Consider the following 22,343-nt stretch of genomic DNA (forward strand, 5'->3'; position numbering starts at 1 on the left):
GTTGCTCACAGTAAAATGGAGCAGTTAACCCAAATGTATGGAAATCAGATAAATCCAGCTACTGAAAACACCAGCATGAGTGGCACCAGTCTTACTACTGCTATACCAGCACTGTGTGTTGTAAATTTGGAATATATTCTTGATCGATCAAATTCTAAACTCAATTAATCAATCATCATTTAGTTATCAACATCCCTTGTGGCTCTAGTAGGCTCCACACATTGGCTTCATGTCTACAATTTTATATAAAACACCTATTAAAATTACTCTGCCCTTAGCGGCTTCTTCAGATTTCTTGTTTTATCGAACCATCAGTCTAAAACCAAAAAACATTCAGTTTACTGTAATATATGACAAAGAAAATTTGCAAACGCTCGGCTGTTTGGCTTCTTCGCTTAACAAGGATGTCAAAATAGTCACAGATTTTCTGTCACTGTCACACTGAACCCCACACTGCTCCAAAGTCAAGCCAGCCCCTGCCACACTGCCATCAGTATGTAAGCATGTGTTTGAATGGTTGAATGAGAACTTGTAAAGCACTTTAGATAACATGGTTTACAAATACAGCTATTCTCAGCACTATAAAAGTCCCTCAATAATCAACACCAACACACATGTAGCCACTATTCACAGCTTCATGTCACAACCCAGTCCCGATGACTAGCACATCTTATGATTATCCACATAAAAATAATACTAAAACCAAAGTGTTTAGCCTTCTCTCTGCCCAAAACTGTATATCTTGAGATCAATTTTCACATCAAACAAAACAATGTAACAGAACACCACTTCAAACATCTGCCTGAGTGAACTTTTACGAGGCATAAGGGGGAGAAGGAAACATGTGCAACAACAGCACACATGGATATCTGGAGGGAGCCAGCAACAGAATAATAAACAGACCAAAGTCTGCCGGTCACTAACAGGGTTTATTGTGCATGGCTGAGCACCCCTTAGACAAAGACAACAAGCAAAAAGAAATATGGAGATGCAGCAAGATCTCTGCTAAATGTTCTGTGCATGCCTCCATCCCTAAACACTCACCATCTGTTGACTCTTGCTGGACTCCGCAGACCAGGTGTGATCATATCACAGCCTAATTTGAAATACCATAATAGGATACAGAGGCAATTCAAAAGACACAAGAAGCTGTTACAAACTGAATGACGAGCTGTTCTCCACTATGCTGACAACTGGCGAGCTGGGTTAGAAAAACACATCTAATCGAAACGCATTACAGTTAATGACAACAGAAGCCAATGTGCAGGTCTGCTGACTATCGCCCTGTCCGATAAATGTCTCCTTTCAGCTGATGGGAGTAGGGTGGAAGGGAGACAGTGAGAGAGGAAAGTCAGGAGGACTCCATCCGCCTGGGGGCATGGACAGCTGAGCAGGGCAGGACAGCGCTAAGCTGAAAAGTGGCTTTGTGGTTGCATGGTGTTCCTGAAAAATGTCCCCTGTAGTCACAACAAACAGAGGACAGTACACTGGGCTCAACTCCATTGACTGGTCATGGTGTAGGAAATGAAGCCATCTGAGGGGGGAGAGGTATCATCAGGAAGCATCTGGCATCCTCCATGTGGGTGCTGGGGAACATCCAGGTTCAAATGGACCCCGCAATGTTTCCCTCCCATTTCAGTATTTTTATCAACGGTTCCATAATAAGGAGAGGTTGGAGGTTTAAGCCTGCAATGCCCTCTCTCCAGCAGCCTGCCCTTTGGTCATGGGTTATGTCTGTATCTCTGCTGAGGTGACAATGTATTGAAAGACGAAGTGGTCCAGAGGTCACTGCTGATAGATGTGTAGCATTGCGCCAGTGACGGAATTCACACACAAGGAATACTAAAAAAGCTAACCAGCAGTGGTTTGAAAGAGGATAAATCAATGCTTTATATCTGTGAAACTGACCCCTAAACATGAGTGATTTACCATTTATTTATATTATATTAATCAATTAAATGGTCTATAAAACATAAAAAAAAAAGTCAAATGTATGCATACACCTTCCAAGAGTTGTTGTTTTGGTAACTGACTAAATTGATAACAAGTAATGCCAAAATGTTCTAAAAAATGTGAGGACACAATGTTTTATACACAAACACAGACACACATAAAGTAACAGTTTTGTTTATAATAGTGATTGTGTGCCATACTATTCAAAGGCAGTCTTACCCTCAACAACCACTTTACTGGGGACACCTTTACAATATAATGCAATGCAATACATCAGCCTTGCTATGAATTCTACTGTTAGCTGGAGCAGGTGGTGTTGTAGTGCTAGACCACATGGAAGGTGTTTGTAACATTTACATACATGAGGTGGCAGGATACTATAAGCATAAAGGATTGGATTGGATTGCATTGGACTGTACATGTGCACCTAAAAACATGGCCACTGAGTGTGTATCATTAAGTATATACTATCTTTACAGCAGCAATCAACCACTGCACATATTTTGCCTATTAAGCTCTCTCTGGCTCTGAAGCACTCTACCCAGATAAAGACTGTCCGATTGAGCAACAAATTTCATGATGGAACAGGATTCTTATCAAGCATAGATGGGGTTTCTGAGATCACATATGTCATAGTGATTACTTCGGACTGACGAGGAGAGAGACAAAGCTCTATCTCTTAAAGTACACTCCAGTGCTGTCAGCCTTCAGGTCAGTATCTGTGTCTACAAGCTGTATCATGAAATTCAGTCACAGTGGGCCAATTTAGGATATCTGGGATGAGGTGAAGATGATGAGCTGGATGAGACAGTATGGAGAAGAACATGCTGTCTGTTGATTACAGGTTGTTCTACCAGTGGGAGAAAGACAGAGGCCTCCTCTGGGGATAGTGGGATTTTGATTAAGGGTGTGCAAGTGGCAAACATGGGCAGACAGATGCTGAGTGGTCTAACCTATAAGAAATTCATGACTTGTCAAAAGTTGGTTATATTATGAGACCGAATGATAACCACAGTCTAAGATATAAGATAAGATTTCAACCATCAAACATGGGTCTGCTACAGATAAGCATCACTGCAACTAGTCAGGACTCAACATCTTGCTAAAGGACACCTTAGCCTGCAGGCAAAAGTATTGCCTACTCGTTTTTTTTAACTGACTACAACATGTGAGGGCATATATTATCCATAAACAAATTAGGACAGGAAACCCACACCTTTTCAAAGGAAGCACAGAGCAGTTTCCATCAACAAAGGCCCCTGGCAAAACACACCCCCTCCACCAATGAGTTATATTTTCTATACTTCCTCAAAACAGAGACGTCTCTGTCTAATCCCCCGACCAGTTTCAACTGACATCTCCCTGAGCCCCGAGGAGATCACAGGAAATACACCCACTCCAGAGTGATGTCGGTGACATAACTGACCTATATCTAAACTTTTTCTCTAGCAGCTGAGCCCATGAAATGAAATCCCTAATCCACAATGTCGATGTGTTCAAGTAAATAGCAGATGGGAGCACAAAGAGATTGAAGACACTTGCAACAATACTTACTCAAAGGTGAAGAAAAGTCCACATGTCACTAGAATGAGGACAAGGGTGAGGTAGAAAACCCCTGTCTGCTTGGCCATCATAATCCTCCCATCGCAGTAAAATTTATTCCGACCTGGGAAGGACTCCCACTTCCTCTTCTTTGGGGTCCTTTTCTTGTAAGGGGTCTCCATTGGTGTGGAGCTGCGAGTGCTTATTTGGCTGTACTCGCACTCTCTCATGGACTCAGATACCCCGAGATGCATCAACTGCTCACAAAAATCCCGGGGCAGATGCGCCTCTGCGAAGAAAATAAACTGGTTCAGTTAAGCAAGACAGGCTAAGCTCACCATGTTTAGACAGATGCCTGGGGTGAGTGCAAAGTGGGAGGAAAAAAAAGTTTGTGAAAAGTGCAAGACACAATCCTGCTCTTAATAACATCCAGCTAATGCTCACATTACATTTGTGTAGTTTTCCAAAGACCTATCTAACCTGAGGGGAGTTCGGTGAAGCTACAAATAAATGTAGTACAGCAGGTTTGGCTAATCTAACGTTAGCTAACTTGGCACATAACTAGCAGCTCACACATACCATAGCGTTACGTTAATACCGCCTTTGTTAGCAAGCAACCTGACTAGCATCACACAGAAAACCGAATCTTAAATGCTGCTAAGGCTAACGCGGTTAGCAAGTTGGTGAGGTGACTGGTAAGTTAATGTTAGCACGCTGACCAACTTGTGCAATTAAGGGCTAGCTTACTGGCCACTCACTTCACCCACACGTAACTGTACGCTCTGATATGGCTATTTTACTTTCGACTCTCCCACTCAAGAGGGGGCTAAAATGAAGGGGTTGACTGTGCGCTTCGGCTGCGCTGTCAACCGCGTAACACCACAGACACCGAGGCTTCACATCCCGGCTGTGTTTGTCTGCTGTGCCCGCTGAGGCGACAGTTGAAGCGCTGCCTTACCGAGGGAAAGTAACGCTGGTCGTCGTGTCGGGGTGTTGTCACGTAGCTTTCCTCCTTTCGTTACCCGGGTTTGTTGCGAGCCGTGGACAAAGCGAAGAAGAACACCATTTTGGGAAGTTTAAAGGGTTTTTAAAAAATGAGTTTGAAATTGGCCGCTCGTCGCCGAAGAAGAACTTGGTTTAAAAAAAAAGGAAGGGAAATCCAGAGAAAGACCACGGCGGGGTGCTCTCAGACGAGCTCCAGCATCCTGACTGGTCGTTGCCCAGAAAAAAAACAACACACATACACACTACGAGTGTTTGCGCCCAACACAAACCAAGCAGGACCTTATAGCCATATGTCCAAGTATTTCACAGCATCTGCGCCATTCCGTCGCCTTTTTTTGGGAAAAAGTTGCACCATACCCCCAAGAAGCGTGCAGGCAGGCAGGCCAGTCGACAACCCTCCGCTCACACTAGGTCCCTGTCCACACACAGCGCTGCCACCCTCGCAAACAACAAACATCAACACGGGAGCAGAGCAGAGCCTCTCAACTTGCTCCTCCCCCCTCCAACCGTGGCTGAAGTCACTACCGAGGCGGTGCAAGGGGGAGGACGCGCTGTTAAAGGGGTTCCCAAGCCCTGGTCCACGGACGTCCAGGCGCCCGTGTGGGGAGCCCCCCCCCCCCATTAGCAGGGGCGTGCCCAGAGTGGGGCCCTGGGGTGACACCCGGGTTATTGTAGGGTGAACACCTATCTGCACTCCTACAACTTAAGGATGGTTTTTATTTATGCTAATTACTATTTCAGACAGGCAAAACCAATACCAGCTGCTTCCACTGTGACTGTGGTGACTGTGAGGTGCACCACTGCACTGGGTGACATGTTTCCTCCCCCCAAAACTATTGACTTCTGTTAATCCTGAATAAAAATAACACCTCTGAACATCTACAAAACCCCACATGTTCCCTTATTACCATAAAATGTATTTATATTTTGAGTGAACCCCACATGGACTGTCCTGTCCAGTAAATGCTCACATTTCAGTGTTTAACTACCTTTAAAAAACGAAAAAAAAAACCAAACAAACAAAAAAAAACTTTTTAGTGACAAAAACATTTGTAAAAACTTTCCCAGAACTAAGAGAAGCTACTTTTCAATCATGTGTCATAATGTCAGTTTAATGCCTATAGTACCTGGCATTTAACTGACAAAGGAAAGGGACATTATGTACAGAGAGCCTTATAACACTGAAAAAAAAGGTGTTCATTGCAATAAATGAGCATGTGACTATATTTCACTACCCCCAGAAAAACTACAGAAAGTTTCATGCTTGTTATTTCTTGTTTTTTTTTTTTTTGCGATGAGTACGGTTGGATATTTATAGGTACAATGCCCGGAAACACAGACTTGAACAGTGAGGTTTTTGATTGAATGAAACAGCGTGATTCAGGAAGATGATAAAATTACTGAAGAAGCTCACAAAATTAACATTATTGACAGTTAATTATTAAATAAATACATTGGGGCACTATTAGTCATGCTGTGTTTCTACTGAAAACAGACATGCAGTGAAGTTGCCTTGCATGTGCCAAATACAGTTCTCTGATGACACAATTTCCTGTTCAGCCCGATAAGTACAGTTGATTGCGTCACTGGCCTACAGTTCCTCTGTCATCTGTCCTCCTCTTAACACCTACAGGCACACACACACACACCTCCTCATCTTGCTCTGAAGCCACCTGAGCGGTTTAGCTCATTCACTCCCACAGCCGCACAATTATCCACTTTCTCTGAAAAGAAGTCTGGCTGCATTTCATATTATGTGAGAGGACTTAGTTGTGAGACTCAAACATCAGGCAAAGGGGGAAGCATTTATTCTCACTGTACTTTCACGTTCTGCTGATGCTTTTGTTCTATGAAAGTGGGACGGAAGAATTCAGGCTTATTGATTTTACTTATAAGATTGAAAATGGAGCATCACCCATTTGACTGACACACATATCCAAACACCGAGCTGGCTGAAAATGTTGCATTACTAGGGAAGCGGTCATGTACAGTACTGTAAGCTGTCCCAGTGAAAGCTGTGTCATGCATCTTCAAACTGACTGAGAGCATGATTGGCTGCCACTGCTGGGCATGAGAAGCTATCAAGTGGCACATGTTTCACTTAATCTGTTGGAAAGCTGTGGATGTTTTCTGTGGCTGCTAATGATCTGTAAGCCCTCCAGTGTAATTCCTTAACTATGGGGCTCGTTAAGCAGCGTGATGACATATGGCTGAAGCCGTGTTTGTGTTGGGAAATGGGTGGACATGATAGGGCCTTTGAGTCTGGATCCAAAAACAACATGGGCCTGAATCACATCCTGCCAAGGCCTCATCCAGGCAATATTGTTTCGTTTAGAAAGCTGGACGGGATGAAAGGACATAGTGAGATTAAAGCCTCATCAAGTGGGCCGAGATACTCTCTATGGCCACAATTATCAGCTGCAGCCTTATTTAGTAAACACACAGTTCACAACACCACTACCACACATAAATTGTAGCACATCACTGGAAAGGTCAGTGCGGTCTCTTTTGTTTTTACCCAATACTCATTCATCTACCTACATTAGCGGTACGAGGCAGCAGGGCGGGGTACCCAGGCCAGCAGTGGCCAATGAAGGGCCCAGCTTCCTCTCAGCCACCACATCCATCCTGTCAGAGCTCGATGACTCAGCTTCTCAGCGGCACAGGAGTGTGGGAGGTTTTCTCCTGCGGTTGGCTGCCTACGTGAAACACATCCTCCATCATCAAAAAAGTACAGCAACCCACTTTCCCTCCAAACTCTAAATGACAGGCTGAAATTGAAATCACTCAGAGGTATGTGGGCTAAGTTTCTGTTTATAATGTGCAGGTGCATACATGTAAAAACAATACAGTTACAGTTAAGATGCCAAGACGTACCCAAAAGCAAATGAATCATTCCCGTCTCCACAGAAATATTAGTTAGAAATCAATCAAACTTTCCACCACCTCACAGGCATGATGTAATTAATTTTATGGTGTCGGTAAGATTTTAATAAGATGGAAATGACTGATTGCGCCTCTCTGCCGCCAAGCAAGCCAGCTAAAAATCATTCTTTGAAAGACAGTCTGTGATGAGCCTGTTTGTTGCCTGTGTTGTCAACCTCAGGAATGCTATTATTAACGGCAACTTAAAATAGAACTCAATAATATGCCCGCATTTCCCCTGGCAAAGGAAGGGAAGGAGAGAGACATCAAATTCCAGCTAAATCGGAAATAACAATTCTGGGGAAAACAAACCGGGGAATCTATTCAAAGACAGGATAAATAGAAAGTAGGAGAATAATGAAGAGTAATTGGTGCTATCACGCCCAGAATGAGCTAGAGTGAACGCAACCTCTGATAATAAAATGGGTTGTTGGCAGTTGTGTCTTTACTCAACACTTCTTCCTTCTTAGAAATTGATGCTAGAAAACTTACTCAAGTTGAAGGGAGTAGACAGCTGTACAGAGACAGCAGAGGCTGCACCATACACACGTGCTGGCTTTTGGTCTTGTGTTTATGGCTGCTTTTCCTACCTGATGTCTGTGTTTACACTTGCAACAACTTGCGTGCCATTGTTAAACGAGAGAGCTATGATCCTGAGCAAATACCCATTTGCAATGAGTTTAAATAAGAGAAACAATCATAACAATAATGATAAACACTAGACTGAAGATTTAAGTCTAAACACAATTTGTAAAGTGAATATTTCAGAGTGTTATCCATTTATCACAACAATATTATCTTTGATTTGGCATTAGGAGATTGGCAGCACAGACAATTTTTAAATTGTGAATAAAGCTGCTGTGGTTGAAGTTTAAATATAGTCTAGTCATGAGATTTAATATTGTACTGCAAAACAGTCAAGTTGCAGTTTTATATCCATGTCTGTCCAGATTCATATAATAATGTACTGAAGACTCTGACGGAATTTGATCAAAGGCATTATGTGCATTTTATCATAATTAGTATATGAATTCTAGAGTTATGGCCAAAAAGGTGTTTTATGAGGTCAAAGTGACCTTGACCTTTGACCTTTGACGACCAGATTCTAGTCAGTTCATCCTTGAGTCCAAGTGAATGTTTGTGCCAAATTTGAAGAAATTCCCTCACAGAGAAAAAAAGGAAAGGGAAATAGATTTAAGAGGATTCATCTAGTATTCTGAAATGTTTGAATTCACTGAAATGGATAAATAGCTGGTCTATAATTAATTAACTATAATGAACATGGGTACATATATTATTATTATTATATTGTGAACTTAGACTCAGTGGAAGAGGAGACGCTGCAGAATAAAGGGAACTGATGGGAGACCACTTAAGACAAACCAAATCTTACACACTCAACAGACACTAAAAACAACAACACAAAAACTACATACAGAGAAAGCATGTTTTAAAATATGCAATTTTAAGGATATGTGCTATAACCAAAGATGAAAGGAAAAACAAACAGAGCAGAAAATGTACAAAGTCACTGACAATTTTGTGACATCAGGTCTAATAAATGCACTGGTGATGAAGGGTACTGATCACTCTGCATGCAGAGAATGGGGGTGGAAAGTTCACTGACCTCTTTTTTAATAACCAGACCATGAAAACTGATGCTCTAGTTTGGGGTCCCATGCCCCAAACAGTAATGAAAGCATTTCAGTTAAAACCCAGACCACAGCATGAACACATCACAAATATAGCAGTATCATGTGACCAATAAATGGATTAATTCATATTTACATTCCTTTTGAAATTTGCCTAAGTAGCATTCAAAGTAGCTGTAATTTCTTCTTCTCTTGCAAAGAGTGGCAGAAGCATTCAATGCCCTCATTTTGGAGTATAAACTAAACTGACTAGGGTGAAACTACTGGTATAAATCAAGGCTGTCATGGAGTTTAATCATAAAGCCAAAACAGTTTCTAAACTCAAAGGAAGTCTGTGTACTTTTTGTGGCTTCAGAAAGTAGTTTTAAGAATGAGAGGGTCCTGGACACAATGAAAGTGGAAACAAATATAAGCCCTGAAAAATTCTTTCCTCTGTCACTCATCAGACTGCTGTCCTCCTGTGGCTGGAGGGTGGAATTGCTGCCAAGTTTCACACACACACACAGTCCCACAGTTGCTGCAATACCTCCTGTAAAAAGCGTCATCTTTATTAGCACATCAGATGATGATGTAAAACAGTCTGTGGTAAGTTGAGGAAAAAGCCAGAGTTTCATCTGCAGCAGCAGTGCTGATAATTATCATGAAATAAAAATATTTGTATATATGTCATTGTCAGCATCACTGTTAACATGCTTTAAAATAATCAATTTATGAGTATCTAATTCAGAGGTTGGAACCCACACCTAAAAAAATAAAATGATGTATATGATATAATAAAGTAATACAGCTGGCCTGTTCTTGAATCTTCTTATCAAGTGTTCTCTGGACTCTTGTGCATTTGTGCAGTTGTACAATTTTAAGTGCAGAGAAGGAGGAATTGGCTGTGACTGATCAAATTATTTTTGTGTTATTATTTTGAGTGAAATCAATAAAAGGCAGGCCACGTAAGCAGTTGATGTTTGTTTTATTGGCCTAAGATTGTCTGGACATAATGCAACGTCTCCGGTGCTTAACGATGCTCATCGTACATTTATTTGTGACATGTGCAGCACAGAGTATAAATGTGTATACTGAATAAAAGAGAGACATGGAGTCATACGAAAAAAGGCAAATTTTACAATGAGCTTTCAGAACATTTTGAGGGATCTTTTCAGACTTTTCTTTTAGAGCATTGTCTCGATTCAAAAATATGCCCGTTGACATGAATGGCGGACAGTAACAAACAGAAAAGTGTTCAGGTTCCTTATGTAACCTCACCTAGATATCCTCTCACCCTGGCACTTCCACGTTTGATTACCAAAGCGATTGTTTTCTCAGCTATAATACAATGCATACAGGAATTTTTACATTGAAACATCAGTTACATCTGCCATGTTCAAATATTTGACCCCATTAACAAAATATGTATAATAACAATAACAAATTTTACCAACAATAAAAGCATTTGTTATAATAGTCAGAAAGTCCCATCTCTTGCTATGCCTGACAGAGACTGAAAGAATCATGTGCGTCCATTGTACAACGGTTTATATACACAGTGATGAAAAAATACGGACATAACACAAGTGCTTAGGAAACACAAAGTTCATCTGTGAAAGTCGTTGAGGCTATGATTGATAAATTAGACACTTCTTTTGACAGACGCTCTTCTCTTGTATTGATTGGCTGGTGCAATGCTGCCTCCTCATGGCCTAAAGCACACACTGCAGGTGTCTTTTAAAGATGTACATTTTCTTCACAAAACGGACAACTTGCTCTAGTCCTATTGCACAATTTATCTTCCAGCGATGGAGACATATACATTTCAATTTAAAAAGTCAGTGTTTTTCCCCTCCCCACAACTGTTGGCAAAAAAGTTCAAACTACTGTACAGTGTCACATTTTAAATAAATACTCTCCAATAACAAAATGTTGATGAGTATATTAGCATTTATAAAACTGAAAAACATCTCAACGACTCATTGACTCAAAAGGAACCACGTAATTCAGCACCAAAATCTGGTGGCAGCTTTGGCTGAAAAAAGTAAACAAACAAAAACAAATGCCAAACAAAAATATTAAACGTTGCAATCCAACACCAGCAGGTATTAAATATTTGTATTAAAATGAGCTTTCAAATCCCAAACCCACTTTTTTTCAACAGGGCCCAGAAGCTATACATATATAGATATTTTGTTTATGTGGATACCTCTTTTAAAAAAACAAACATTTTCTGTCATTTTGATAAATAAAAATAGAAAACCACAGAAATATTTTGTCCACCTTAAGGTCCGCCGTGCAAGTCCTGTCGCTCCTCCTGTCATAATTTTCCTAAGTGAAAGAGAACTTGGCAAATAATGGCGACCACTCCTGCGCTGAGCACCGAGGAAATGGAGATGTCTAATAATCTGCTTTCGTACAGCACAAACTCTGTCTTGTTCTCCTCCACTTTAGCCATGGCCAAGAGGCCTTTAGCTGCTCTGCACATCATGTTTGTGCTCGGTGGGTCCATAGGGGGATGCCCCATGTGCAGTAAGCTGTGAGGGTTCTGCTGGTACTGCGCCATGCTAACACCATCCTCCAAGAAACCTACCAAATTAGCCACGCTGCCCTTCTGCATGGCTATGGCACGTGCCGCTGTGGGGTCTCCTTGTGCCAGGTGGGAGAGGACTGCCACTGCCATCTCCCTGTACACCTGGGCCTTCCTCTGACCCACATAACGGACCAAGACAGTGAAGAGTTTCTCCTGTCGGCTGAAAGGTGGTGTAGCTAACAGGAGGTCAATGTTGCCTTCCTGGATGCTCAGCTTGCAGAGGCACTCCAGCACCAGCCTTTGAGGAGTGAGCTGGGAGTGGGGTGCTGCTGATGGGAAGGGGTCCTGGGCTTCAGCTGAAGGGCACACCATCCAATGGAGAAGCCCATCCAGGATGGGGAGGCAGATAGTGTCCGAATAGGTGGAGAGATCCAGCTGGCCAGAGATGTTGGCCAGTGTGACCATGGCGTTCTCCCTCAGCAGACTCAGACACTCCCACCACCACTCCTCTTTGCTACTTGACAGCCCCTGCTCCTGCTGTTCGTCTTTCTGGTAGCTAGGGGGCGACCTGTTCCTCTCTGGGTGTTGGTGGTGCAGCAGGAGCAGCCTGCCCAGAATGAGAACTAGAGCAGGGTGGCGTGACATATCTGAGTCGTTCCCTGGGATGAAGGACAGGCTCCGGACGATATTGGAGACGCAGAGGCACCGCTTGGACAGTGAGTCCTGCCAGGCGGATGTTGTGGAGAGTGGAGCCTCATCCAGGCAGCGAGGCTCGTCCTCCAGCAAGGTGATGTGGCCCTGCTCCCCATCTGGATGCACCCTGAAGGGGTAGGATGGCAAGGAGCGTGCAGGGTGGGCGTAAGAGAGGGCGTCAACCCGAGCACACAAAACATCATCAATAGTAGCAGTGATATGTTTCAGTGGTTGTTTCTTTGCATCCTGTGTCATATTTCCTTCTTTGTTCTCTTTCCTTATCTTTTCATTCGACTCAGCAGGTGGCGCAATACGGGGTTCAAAGTGTGTCTGAATGTGCGCAGTGGAGTCGCCTCCACCGGCCTGCCAGTGTAGCAGCCCACTGGTGAACTCGGTGACGTAACCTAAGTGCTCTGTCATGTCTTCAATCAGGTCCTCTTTGTGGACGATCTTGATTGGGAGCTTATCGTATTTGCTGGCTTGCTTCGGTTTAGGTTCTACCTCTGTGACAGGCTGGTCCATAGACTCCTTTTTACTCTCTGCTCCTTTTTCATTCCCTTCTTCTTCTTCTTTCTCCTCTTTCTCTCTGTCTTCTTTATCCTTATCATCCTTCTTATCGCTTGACTCAGACTCCTCATGCTCCTTTTCGCCATTCACGACAGCTGACTCAGGCTCTGCAGTGACGGATGGAGCTTCCTGCATGATGCCTTCTGCGTGCTCCACCTGCATCTCTACTGCTGGGGCTGACTCTGATTCAACAGGTTGGACAGTAGAGTCTGTTTCCTGGTCAGGGGCGGATTCTTCTTTTTGGTTAGAAGCAGGATCCACAAGGTTTTTATGAGCCACAGTCCCCACCTCAAATTCCTCCAGGATGCCAAAGATCTCGATCAGACAACGACGGAAGTACTCTACGATGAGTTCGAGGAATCCAGGCAACTGGTCAAAGAAAGATAAAATATCATCTGTCAACAATCTTTGAAAGGAATTTTTCATTCCAATCACTTTTTTGCATCAAGTTGTTATAATATCTTGGACACTTTGGTTTACGTTAACAAATAAGAAGGGCATAATCATCTCCAGAATATTTTCCCGCTATAACAGAAAAGGTTCGTCAAGAAAATCAGGTTTAAAGAGTAAAGCACACTATACGACACACTGTCACAACATGATCTAGTGGGCTAAATGAATCTCTGCTGTCAGTCAGTGATGAGGTATAGTCATCAAATTGGTTTTACCTGGGAGAGGTTAAAGGAGGCCACTGTGCTGTCATCATACAGCAGGATATTGATGGTGTCTAGAGCCCATGTGCTCTCTGCCAGCAGGCCAGACTTCAGAGACATCATGACGCGCCAGGCCTCAGGCGTTCCTGGGATTAAAACAGTGGAATTTTTTTTTTTTGGAACCAGGACAAGAAAAAATTGTGATCCCACTCTGTCCAAATGATAAAGGGGACATTGAACATTGAACAGAGTAGATCAATGAACTTCTTTCATAAAATTTACCTCATACTGAGCTAGTGCTAAGCAAAAATGAGCTCTAAATCACATTTTTTTAGAGCATGAAATTACTGTAAATTCATGATTTTTCATGTTAAATGCACAACTAGCAACACATGTTCCACAGAGCCTTACCATACCCTTTTCAACTCACTCACAGCTTTACTCAAAATGTTGACTAATGAAATACTGCAACTCCATCTCACCAGTGTCCTTGGAGATAAGCTTGCGTCTGGGCTTGAAGATGGGCATGGTGGCCTCGACTGATCCTGGTGGGTAGTTAAGGTCCCTCCTCAGGTTTGGAGGTAACTGACCCAGGGATCCACTGCCCTGCGAGCTCATCATGGCCATCCCAGGCTTAGGCATCTTCATGGGTGACATGAACGGTACTTTGCTGGGTGACATCCGAGAGTCCAAGGAGCGCTGGAAGGCCCCTGGGCTGGGTGCTCTCGGCAGGTGGTTGGCCATGGATGGAGAATTGGAATAAGATGATGGCTGGCGTGAAGACAGGGGAGCCATGCCTCCTGATGATGACATGTAGGGTGACTGACGGTGCCACTGCTCTTGCCCGGGCCGCCCGTCCATGTCATCTCTACCAATTGAGCCGTAAGGCGGCATTTGAGATGGCGGTCCCTGTCGGTTGGGGTAAGGATAGCCGAGGTCTGTCCTGGATGGCCACATGTTGGGCCCCTCAGCAGCGTGGTTAGGAGTGGGGCCCCCAGCCATCATACTGTGCTGGCTCTGTCCTGAGGGGGCCATACGGTCACGGGGGTAGGGGTAGGGGAACTGTCCCTGTATAGCTCTGTGTTCAGGGCCTGAGTACCCACCACTGTAGTGGTTATACATGTCCGGCTGCTGGTTGGCATACTGCATGGCATACATATCGCTCTCGTGTCTCTTGGGTGGTGGGCCATACATACCATCCATGGGCCGTTTGTAACCCTGCTGAAGAAAAGGCGTAGATAGTTAGTGGGTTTTTTTTATTAGTGATTTTACTATCACAGACACGATAGATTCATTCTTATCATTTCTTTAGTATTGCTTTCACATTGTTATGTGTAATATGTAAAGGTACTATAGTTAGAGGGATTTAAATGAAGAAAAAACATTAAGGTAACTATTTCAACAAAGGTTAACTGGTAAATACAGTAAAATGATAGTAAACGAATTTAGAAATTATATAGAAAAAATATATTACTCTGTATTTTCCATGATAATTTATTCACACATTGTCTGCAGTTTGAACTATTCTTCAGTACATGAAGTCACAGTGAACACTGTAAAACTACAGTTATGGATAAACAGCGCTGAGGGCATACAGAGCTGTCTCTCACCTGCTGTTGTGGGTACATCCCAGATGGATGCATCCCATATGGCATGCCAGGATACTGCTGACCGTAGCCATCATGTCTGATATAGAGGAGAGGAGGGAGAAGAAATATATCATTCACTGACTTAAAAAATGGTCAGCAAAGCTACAGACATAAAGACATATAATTTAACATTTTTTGTCTTTCAACACAAATGAATTCTGCAAACACACTCACACAGGTGCTGACCTCTGCTGTGAGGGGTATCTGCTGGGAGAGTACATGCTGCCTTCACTGTTGGAAGGCCCCAGGTTGTTCTGACTTCCAGGGGGACCCATGCTTCCTTCCATCCCCATCACATGGTCCGGTCTGAGGATCAAACAACAAAGATGTCTGAATGCTACTGACAATACGTCACTGACATAACTGTTATATACTCACAGGTAGGTGCACTGAATAAAAACACCAGAGCAGGCCTCAGTGGGCATTTACTTTGCTACAGGTTCACCACCTTCTTCTGGTGGCTTGTGTGCTCACCTCCTGTCATAGCCCGGTCCGTACGGATACTGTGACCTTTGGCTCATGCTCAGGGCAGATGTGGGTCGGCCATACATGTCTTGCATACCACCACCAGCCATCTGGCCAGGCATGTAGGGATCAGCTCCTGCCACTGTGGAGGAAAAAGAACCTCAAAATATCAACAACATGAACAAAGTGTATAGAAAAGAAAATGTGTTTTAACAGGGATTAACAAGATAGTCTAATTATGACTGTCCTGGCAACATGAAACAGAGGCTTAAACTTTGACTCAAACTAGCTCCTTTAATTGCATGAACCATGTCTTCCCTCTAACCAGCAGGTGGCAGCATTCCTCTATGAATATTCACCATGTTCCATGATTAAACCTATTGTTCTTTGGCTGTAACTGTTGTTATGCAGCTAACATCCACCATATTATTCATTCAGACTCCATTCTCTCCAGCCTTCAGAGGAGCAGCCATTCCTTTCTAAAACTACTGTTTGTTCTGAAAACTAAACCACATGAGTTGGTCAAAACAGGTGCTTCTCAGCAGGGTGGGAAGGATGAAAGGTTGAAAACGAGGAAGATGAAAAGGATGAACAAAGTTAGGATGAGACGAAGGCTAAGCTACACGAACATCAGACGAGCTGGTGTGTTTTCGATAAAGGGATGTGTGGTGTAACAAACAGTTCTCGTCTCCTTTCATAGTTGTAGTAGTGAAACACACATCTGTCCTGATCTGAGAAGACACGGTGACTAGACAATGAATTAGACCAACGAGACAGACGAAAGAACAATGGCTGTGGGATACATGAGTTATTTTGACAAAGAGCCATGTAAGTTTATATAAAGTTTAAAGATGAAGTTTCGAATTTCAATATCTTTGTTTATGGGCTATGTGCAAGTTTATATGGTAATATAAAACCGTTGATTAAAAATGGATTTTCTGTTGTTTTTGTTTTTTATTTGTTTTGTTTTTTTTGCAACAACAAAACAGCAGTTTATTCACATAAGTCAAAAAATATTCTGTGAATTTCGGGGGGAAACAGGTGTTTGGATGAAAGGGAGTCACAGCGTGTGCCTCACTCACTCTTCCTCATGCCGGCGAAGGGGTCCTTGGCGTCGTACTGCATCCTCATCATCATGTCAGGCATGCTGAGGCCCTGCTGGTAAGGAGCTGATGGGGGCAGGGAGGTAGCACGCTTCTGGAAGGCCGGGTCGCTCACCTCCGAGAAGGGGTCCTGTACGCTCACACTACTCCTGGACAAGGTGACGAGAGAAAGGAGGAGAGAGAGAGGAGGAGGAGGAAATAGAATGACAGAGGGGCAGATAAGTGATCAGACATATTGAAAATATGAAAACAATGTAGTGTGAAGAAGTGCTATTTTACTTGTAATGCTTTTATTTAAAAAAAAAAAAAAAGAGTAGGGTAGCAGTGATATCGTAGGTAGTAGCAGATGTACTAATACTTGTTGCAGTAGCAGTTTGTTGTCAGAGGTGCATTCAGAAAGTATTAAAAGTAAAAGTACTAAAATGACCCATGTCAAATGTGATATTATATCATTGGAATATTATTATGGATGTATTACTGTAGGCCTTTAAGTAGCATTTTACGTTTCAGTTGGTTCAAATAATGCTAATTTAATAATTTTTAAAAAAACTTTTAGGTAGTTTAACCTTAAACAATGCATCATATTTTATAAACTGATAATACAGTTTGTCTGCAAAACCTTGATTTTCAAAGGAACTAGAAACTATAGCTGTCAAATAAATGTTTAATCTATTTGTGTCATGTACATAAAAGAAATTTCTCACACATACATCACAAACAAAGCAAACAAAGAGCTGTGTCTGCTCTTCCAGGCTTTGCAAACACAACTGTCGTAGTTTATTATCATCCAACAAGAAATCAGCAGAGATGAAGAAGGTTTTACTAAAACATAAAAGACTTTAATCATCATATAAAGAGCAAGGAAATATAATATGGTCTGCGTTTTCAGTCTCACCTAAATCGCCTAACAAACAAGGCTTTTCCTCCTCAGGGAGACTATTATGTCTAACTGTTTGGTTAATGGTTATGTATCTGTACATAACTGTACACATAGAGATCTTTGCCTTTCACTTATATCCTGCTTCACTACACTACAGTTGCTTTTTTATGAGACAATGTTAATAATTCAGGTTTATACCATACACCATACATATACACAGACAATACTTGTTTATACATAAGGAACAGCGTGTGCTTATGGACACAAATATCACTGTAACTAAAAGAAATCTAAACAGCAAATTAATTACACAAAATTAGAAACTACTACTTGCACTGTAGCGGCAGAAGTGGTAGAGGCAGTAGCAATATTGATATTAGAAGTAGGAGCAGCAGCAATGGCAGCAGATTTTGTTCGTATAGTAGCAGTAGTACTGTAGTAGTAGTGGTGCAGTATGTTTGTGTGATACCTGTTGGGGGGCAGTGGTGTGACCTGTCCCAGTGGGGTGGTAGCAGGTGTGGGGGGTTTCAGATCCCCTGCTGCCTCTGCTGTAGAGCTGCTGCCAGAGGACTGGGGCGTCTGTGGGCCTTGGAGGGAGCCGCCTGAATTTGCTGGGAGACAGAAGTAGCCTTATTATTCTTATAGCTAAATGATTCATGAAAATTCACAGTAAAAACTGTAACACATTCAGACTGCAGGGCTCCCCCATGTCTCCAGATATTATCTTGAAGCTGGTTTGAGTTAGAGCGGCCATAGAGGGCTTTCGCTGCAGCAAAGTGCTGTATTAGGGAGATAACTTTGGACTTAAGGCCAAAGCACTAACAGTGATGCCCTACATGAGAAGTGAGCCTGAGCTAACCGCCTACATGAGGGCTAAGAAGAAGGGAATGGAGGGACTGCTAAAGAGGGGCCAGGGGAGGAAAAGGAGACAGGAACAGTGAAGAGAAAGGAAGGATTTCTCAGAGGGAATTGCCCACTCGGGTGGTCGAGGCACAGCTCTTTATTTGGAAGCTGTTTGAAGATGGTTTAGCTGGCTTTTTTCTTCTTTTTTTATTTTTTTTAGGTGTGCCACTGAGTTGATGAGGGGTTCATGTGGAGGGCTAAGCTGGGGGGTACAGATGTATTTGAAAAAATATAGTGTATATATCTACCATTAGGATCAAATCAAATTATGTGCCTTGGCAAACATCCACTAAATATGAGTGGAGACCTTAAGAAAGCTTGTGCTGATGACCTTCTCCGAGTAAAAATACTTCCCCTCACACAGAGACTGCAAACTGAGGTTAAAATTGGGTTAGTGTGCTCTCTTGTTATGACACCACATTTTCTGTGAATTTCTCAGTTCAGATGACTAGAAAATTATAGGAGTGCAGAGCTACAAGAGCCCACCACACAAAGAACCCCCAGCCAGATAAAACCAAGGGATACAAATTCCCAGAAGCAGGTTTAATGGAAAATGTGAACCGTTCCGGCTAAAGGATGACAAAGACGAAGAAAGAGAGAATATGAAAGTATCCTAATGAGCATTTAGCTAAGAAGGCTTTCTCTGAAACAGCCTCAGTGGCCTTTCCCTGCACAGCACGTTTCCACAGGAAAAAAAAAAGAAAGACTTAAGCTTTAAAAATTCATGCTAATTCTGAATTATTCAATAATATCCCCTGCCTCTACATCATGGGAGATGGAGAGAAAGAGAGAGAGAGAGAGAGAGAGAGAGAGAGAGAGAGAGAGAGAGAGAGAGAGAGAGAGAGAAGGAGACAGGGAGAGATGGTTATCCCATAATGATGAGGAGGGATAGGAGAGAGGGCAAAGAAGGGGCAGGGAGCATTAGGGATTCTTCACTTCCTGGGACATCCCCGCTTCAGACAAACACACATGCACACGTGGAGAAGTGCAAACACTGGTGAGGTTAGCCGAGGTTAAGAGGTTCGCAATTCCTCAAGAGCAGGAGGGCAGACAGACGGATACATAATATGGAGAGGGTGGGGGTATGAAGATGGAGGGGAGGTGGAGAGTGTGAACTCAAGTGCCCTCTGTTCCACATTTAGAGAGAAAAGAATGACAGAGGAGGCGATGGAGGTGGGGGGGCCGGGGGGGTTTGTGCAAGAGGCATGCGGCTGACGTTTGATGTGTGTGTGTGCGCATAAGAGCCTGCATGTGTGACATAATCCAGACGGGTGGTAGTGGTTAAGCAGGGGAAGGGGGGTGGGGGTGGGGGGGAGAGGAGAAAAAAGTCAGTCAGCTGAACCAGTTTTGTGAATGAAAGGTGACGGCGAGGTCGAGTTTGTTTACATTCTACATTCCAGTTCTCATTAATCACTCCCCACACCCCACCACCACTACACACACACAAATACACACACACACACTCTCCCCACCCCGCCACCCGCCCCACCAGCCCGCTGGACAATCTCCCTCAGTGACATCATTGGGCTGTCAGTCTATATATAGGCTGGCAGGGTGTCAGTAGGGCAGTTTGCACTTTGGAGCAGGCAAGGACAGATAGCACATCAAGACAGAAGTATACAAAGAAAAAGGGTGGGATTTTATTTTTCCTAGTTTGAGAACCTGTGCTACTGAGCTTTTTCCATAACTGACCCTAAAATTTCCCCTAAAAAAGTATTAGAACTGGGGTGTGTGAGCACAGTAACAAAGCAAAGTCCATCAAAGTCTGTCAGTCTGTACCTTGGCTTCTGTGTTTAAGTCCATCAAAAGTATCCACAAGTAAACTACTTATTTGATAGATGGACAACAAGTGTCCATCATTCAAATAATTCTGTATATGAAGTCTTAAAATCCTACTTATGCTTATAAATATTATTAAAGTATGTATTCATTTCATTAAATGTAATCACTTAAATGACACTGGTGTTTCACAAGCATCAATAAAATGATGTATCTCAATAAAATTATCAAAGCAAGTTTATCTATCTTTGAAACAAGCAAACTTCACAACATTTTTAAACACATTCCAGATTATATGATTGAGTATAAATTTAATTTCGGTCCTAAAGGATTTTTTAAAAATATTTTTTTCTATTTACAATAACAATGATTTTATGCATTTATGCTTTTTTTAAATGCTATTTTTACTGTTGTTTCTCATTCAAAGAAGTTTATCTAACTCCTGCTTCTTCACAGTAATGTTTCTGTTTTCCTAAATGGAAGCAGATCCAAGTTGACCCAAGTTGTAACTGGAATTTCCCTTTTAAATGGCAACGTTTTGCACTTTATGTATTCTATAGAACTATAGCAGAATACGCTTGCAAAAAAAACACAGCTTCAGTATTACAGTACAGTAAGGCCTCAATGCTCAAGGACTGCCCATTCTTACATATGCAGATGATACCAAAAAATATGCGGGTGATATTTCTTCACCCAAATGCTGCAGCATAAGCAGTTTGCAGTTGAGTGCTGCATATCCAAAAAACAGCCCAAACATCACAAGTACTGACCTTTTCATATTTCACGACACAGACGCTATCTCTGATAGTGTGTACCATGGTTCCATCAGCTGATGTGGAGCAAAATGAGATTCTGTGAAATTGAGGTGTTTAGATCCCCTTGAATGGATGACATGAATTATGAATTATAAAGTGTTATGAGTGAGAGGGGACATGCATTAATTTACCTGTGTTTATATATATATATATATATATGTATGTATGTGTAGCTCATGTGCACTGTACGTATGTGTATGCGCATGTGTATGCAAATGAAGGCAGATGCTCTTTTCCACCCACCAGGAAAAGCAATCTGCAGTGTCTCAGGCAGGTGAAGTGCTCCAATGTTCTATTTAAAAGCCAGGGTCACTTTTCTCATCTCCGCTGCAAATTAGAGACGTGACCTTACTGCTCTTTATCGCTCCAACTCTTTCTCTCTCCTCTCCTGATCCTCACATCATAATTGTGCAGAGAGGCACACAGTGTGAACTGGCAATATACACAAACAAAAAGCACCCTTTGTGTTTTGGTGCTGCACCAAAACAATATTACTTAACCTCTAAAGCACTATAATCAAATAAAGGCAAGTCCCGGGTTTGAGGTACAAGTGGTGATCGTATCGTAGCTCACCTTCATTAAACTAAGAATCATCTCATCAAAACAGTGTTAATGTTCCCTCATCTCTAAGGGTTTCAAGATATGTTCATGTGGTCACGCAGCATCCCTCTGTGCTATTTTAATAATGGACAACTCAGTCAAATTACAAATAAAAAAAGCCCTGGTGGTATCCACTACATTTGTTGAAGTATTTTAAAACTTGCAGAGGTAAAACCAAAATTATCCACAGAAGTCAAATCTACAAGGTAAGTAAAAAAAAAATAATAATTTAGGTGACCTGAGCCTTTAATTGTCAACCATAACCATAACCAGTTTTTTTTTTCAGTAAGAGGGTTAATGAGCTCTTCACTTCTTGGAGTATTTACATTTCTTAATCACATTCTATTGTTAGATTTTCACTCTTGTTTTTTTTTTATACATCGAAACTTAATATTAGTGCAGTGTCTTAATTAGCTGTAAAACAAGGATGTAACACGTTGAGAACTAAATAAACATGACAACATTAAAAAACTATTTTTTCTTTAAACATCAGGAAAACATCTGGAAATGGAGGCCTGTTGGAGGCCAATGTGTTTTAATCTGCATGGTGTCTCTCCGTTTTATATAACATAACATAACATTGGTCAAACTAATAACATTACCGTTTGTCTCTTTGCTAAATTAACCTGAGAGCTAATTAGCCACAA

The 22,343-nt window shown here is 42.3% G+C and overlaps 2 protein-coding genes across 13 annotated transcripts in view; both read right to left on the minus strand.

The window, feature by feature from the left end:
- LOC121197005 (palmitoyltransferase ZDHHC14-like) overlaps positions 1 to 4,948 on the minus strand; it is a 43,713-nt gene extending 38,765 nt beyond the window's left edge. For all 4 annotated transcript variants that reach the window (XM_041060317.1, XM_041060315.1, XM_041060319.1 and 1 more), the window contains exons 1-2: positions 4,454 to 4,948; positions 3,508 to 3,784 (exon numbers count right to left, since the gene is read on the minus strand). In XM_041060317.1, the coding sequence (XP_040916251.1) occupies positions 3,508 to 3,749 (242 nt within the window). In that variant the 5' untranslated portion in view covers positions 3,750 to 3,784; positions 4,454 to 4,948. The remainder of the gene's footprint in view (positions 1 to 3,507; positions 3,785 to 4,453) is intronic.
- Positions 4,949 to 10,086: 5,138 nt separating this feature from the next.
- The window catches only part of LOC121197003 (AT-rich interactive domain-containing protein 1B-like), a 166,985-nt gene continuing 154,728 nt past the window's right edge, over positions 10,087 to 22,343 (minus strand). For 4 of the 9 annotated variants that reach the window (XM_041060308.1, XM_041060313.1, XM_041060311.1 and 1 more), the window contains 8 exons: positions 18,069 to 18,210; positions 16,699 to 16,868; positions 15,626 to 15,758; positions 15,326 to 15,457; positions 15,113 to 15,188; positions 13,985 to 14,723; positions 13,518 to 13,648; positions 10,087 to 13,218 (listed from right to left, as the gene is read on the minus strand). In XM_041060308.1, coding sequence (XP_040916242.1) covers positions 11,377 to 13,218; positions 13,518 to 13,648; positions 13,985 to 14,723; positions 15,113 to 15,188; positions 15,326 to 15,457; positions 15,626 to 15,758; positions 16,699 to 16,868; positions 18,069 to 18,210 — 3,365 coding nt within the window. In that variant the 3' untranslated portion in view covers positions 10,087 to 11,376. The remainder of the gene's footprint in view (positions 13,219 to 13,517; positions 13,649 to 13,984; positions 14,724 to 15,112; positions 15,189 to 15,325; positions 15,458 to 15,625; positions 15,759 to 16,698; positions 16,869 to 18,068; positions 18,211 to 22,343) is intronic. The other 5 variants (XM_041060314.1, XM_041060310.1, XM_041060312.1 and 2 more) reach the window with 3 other exon arrangements.

The sequence above is a fragment of the Toxotes jaculatrix genome, chromosome 17 (genome assembly GCF_017976425.1).
Source record: "Toxotes jaculatrix isolate fToxJac2 chromosome 17, fToxJac2.pri, whole genome shotgun sequence".
Classification (NCBI taxonomy): Eukaryota; Metazoa; Chordata; class Actinopteri; family Toxotidae; genus Toxotes; species Toxotes jaculatrix.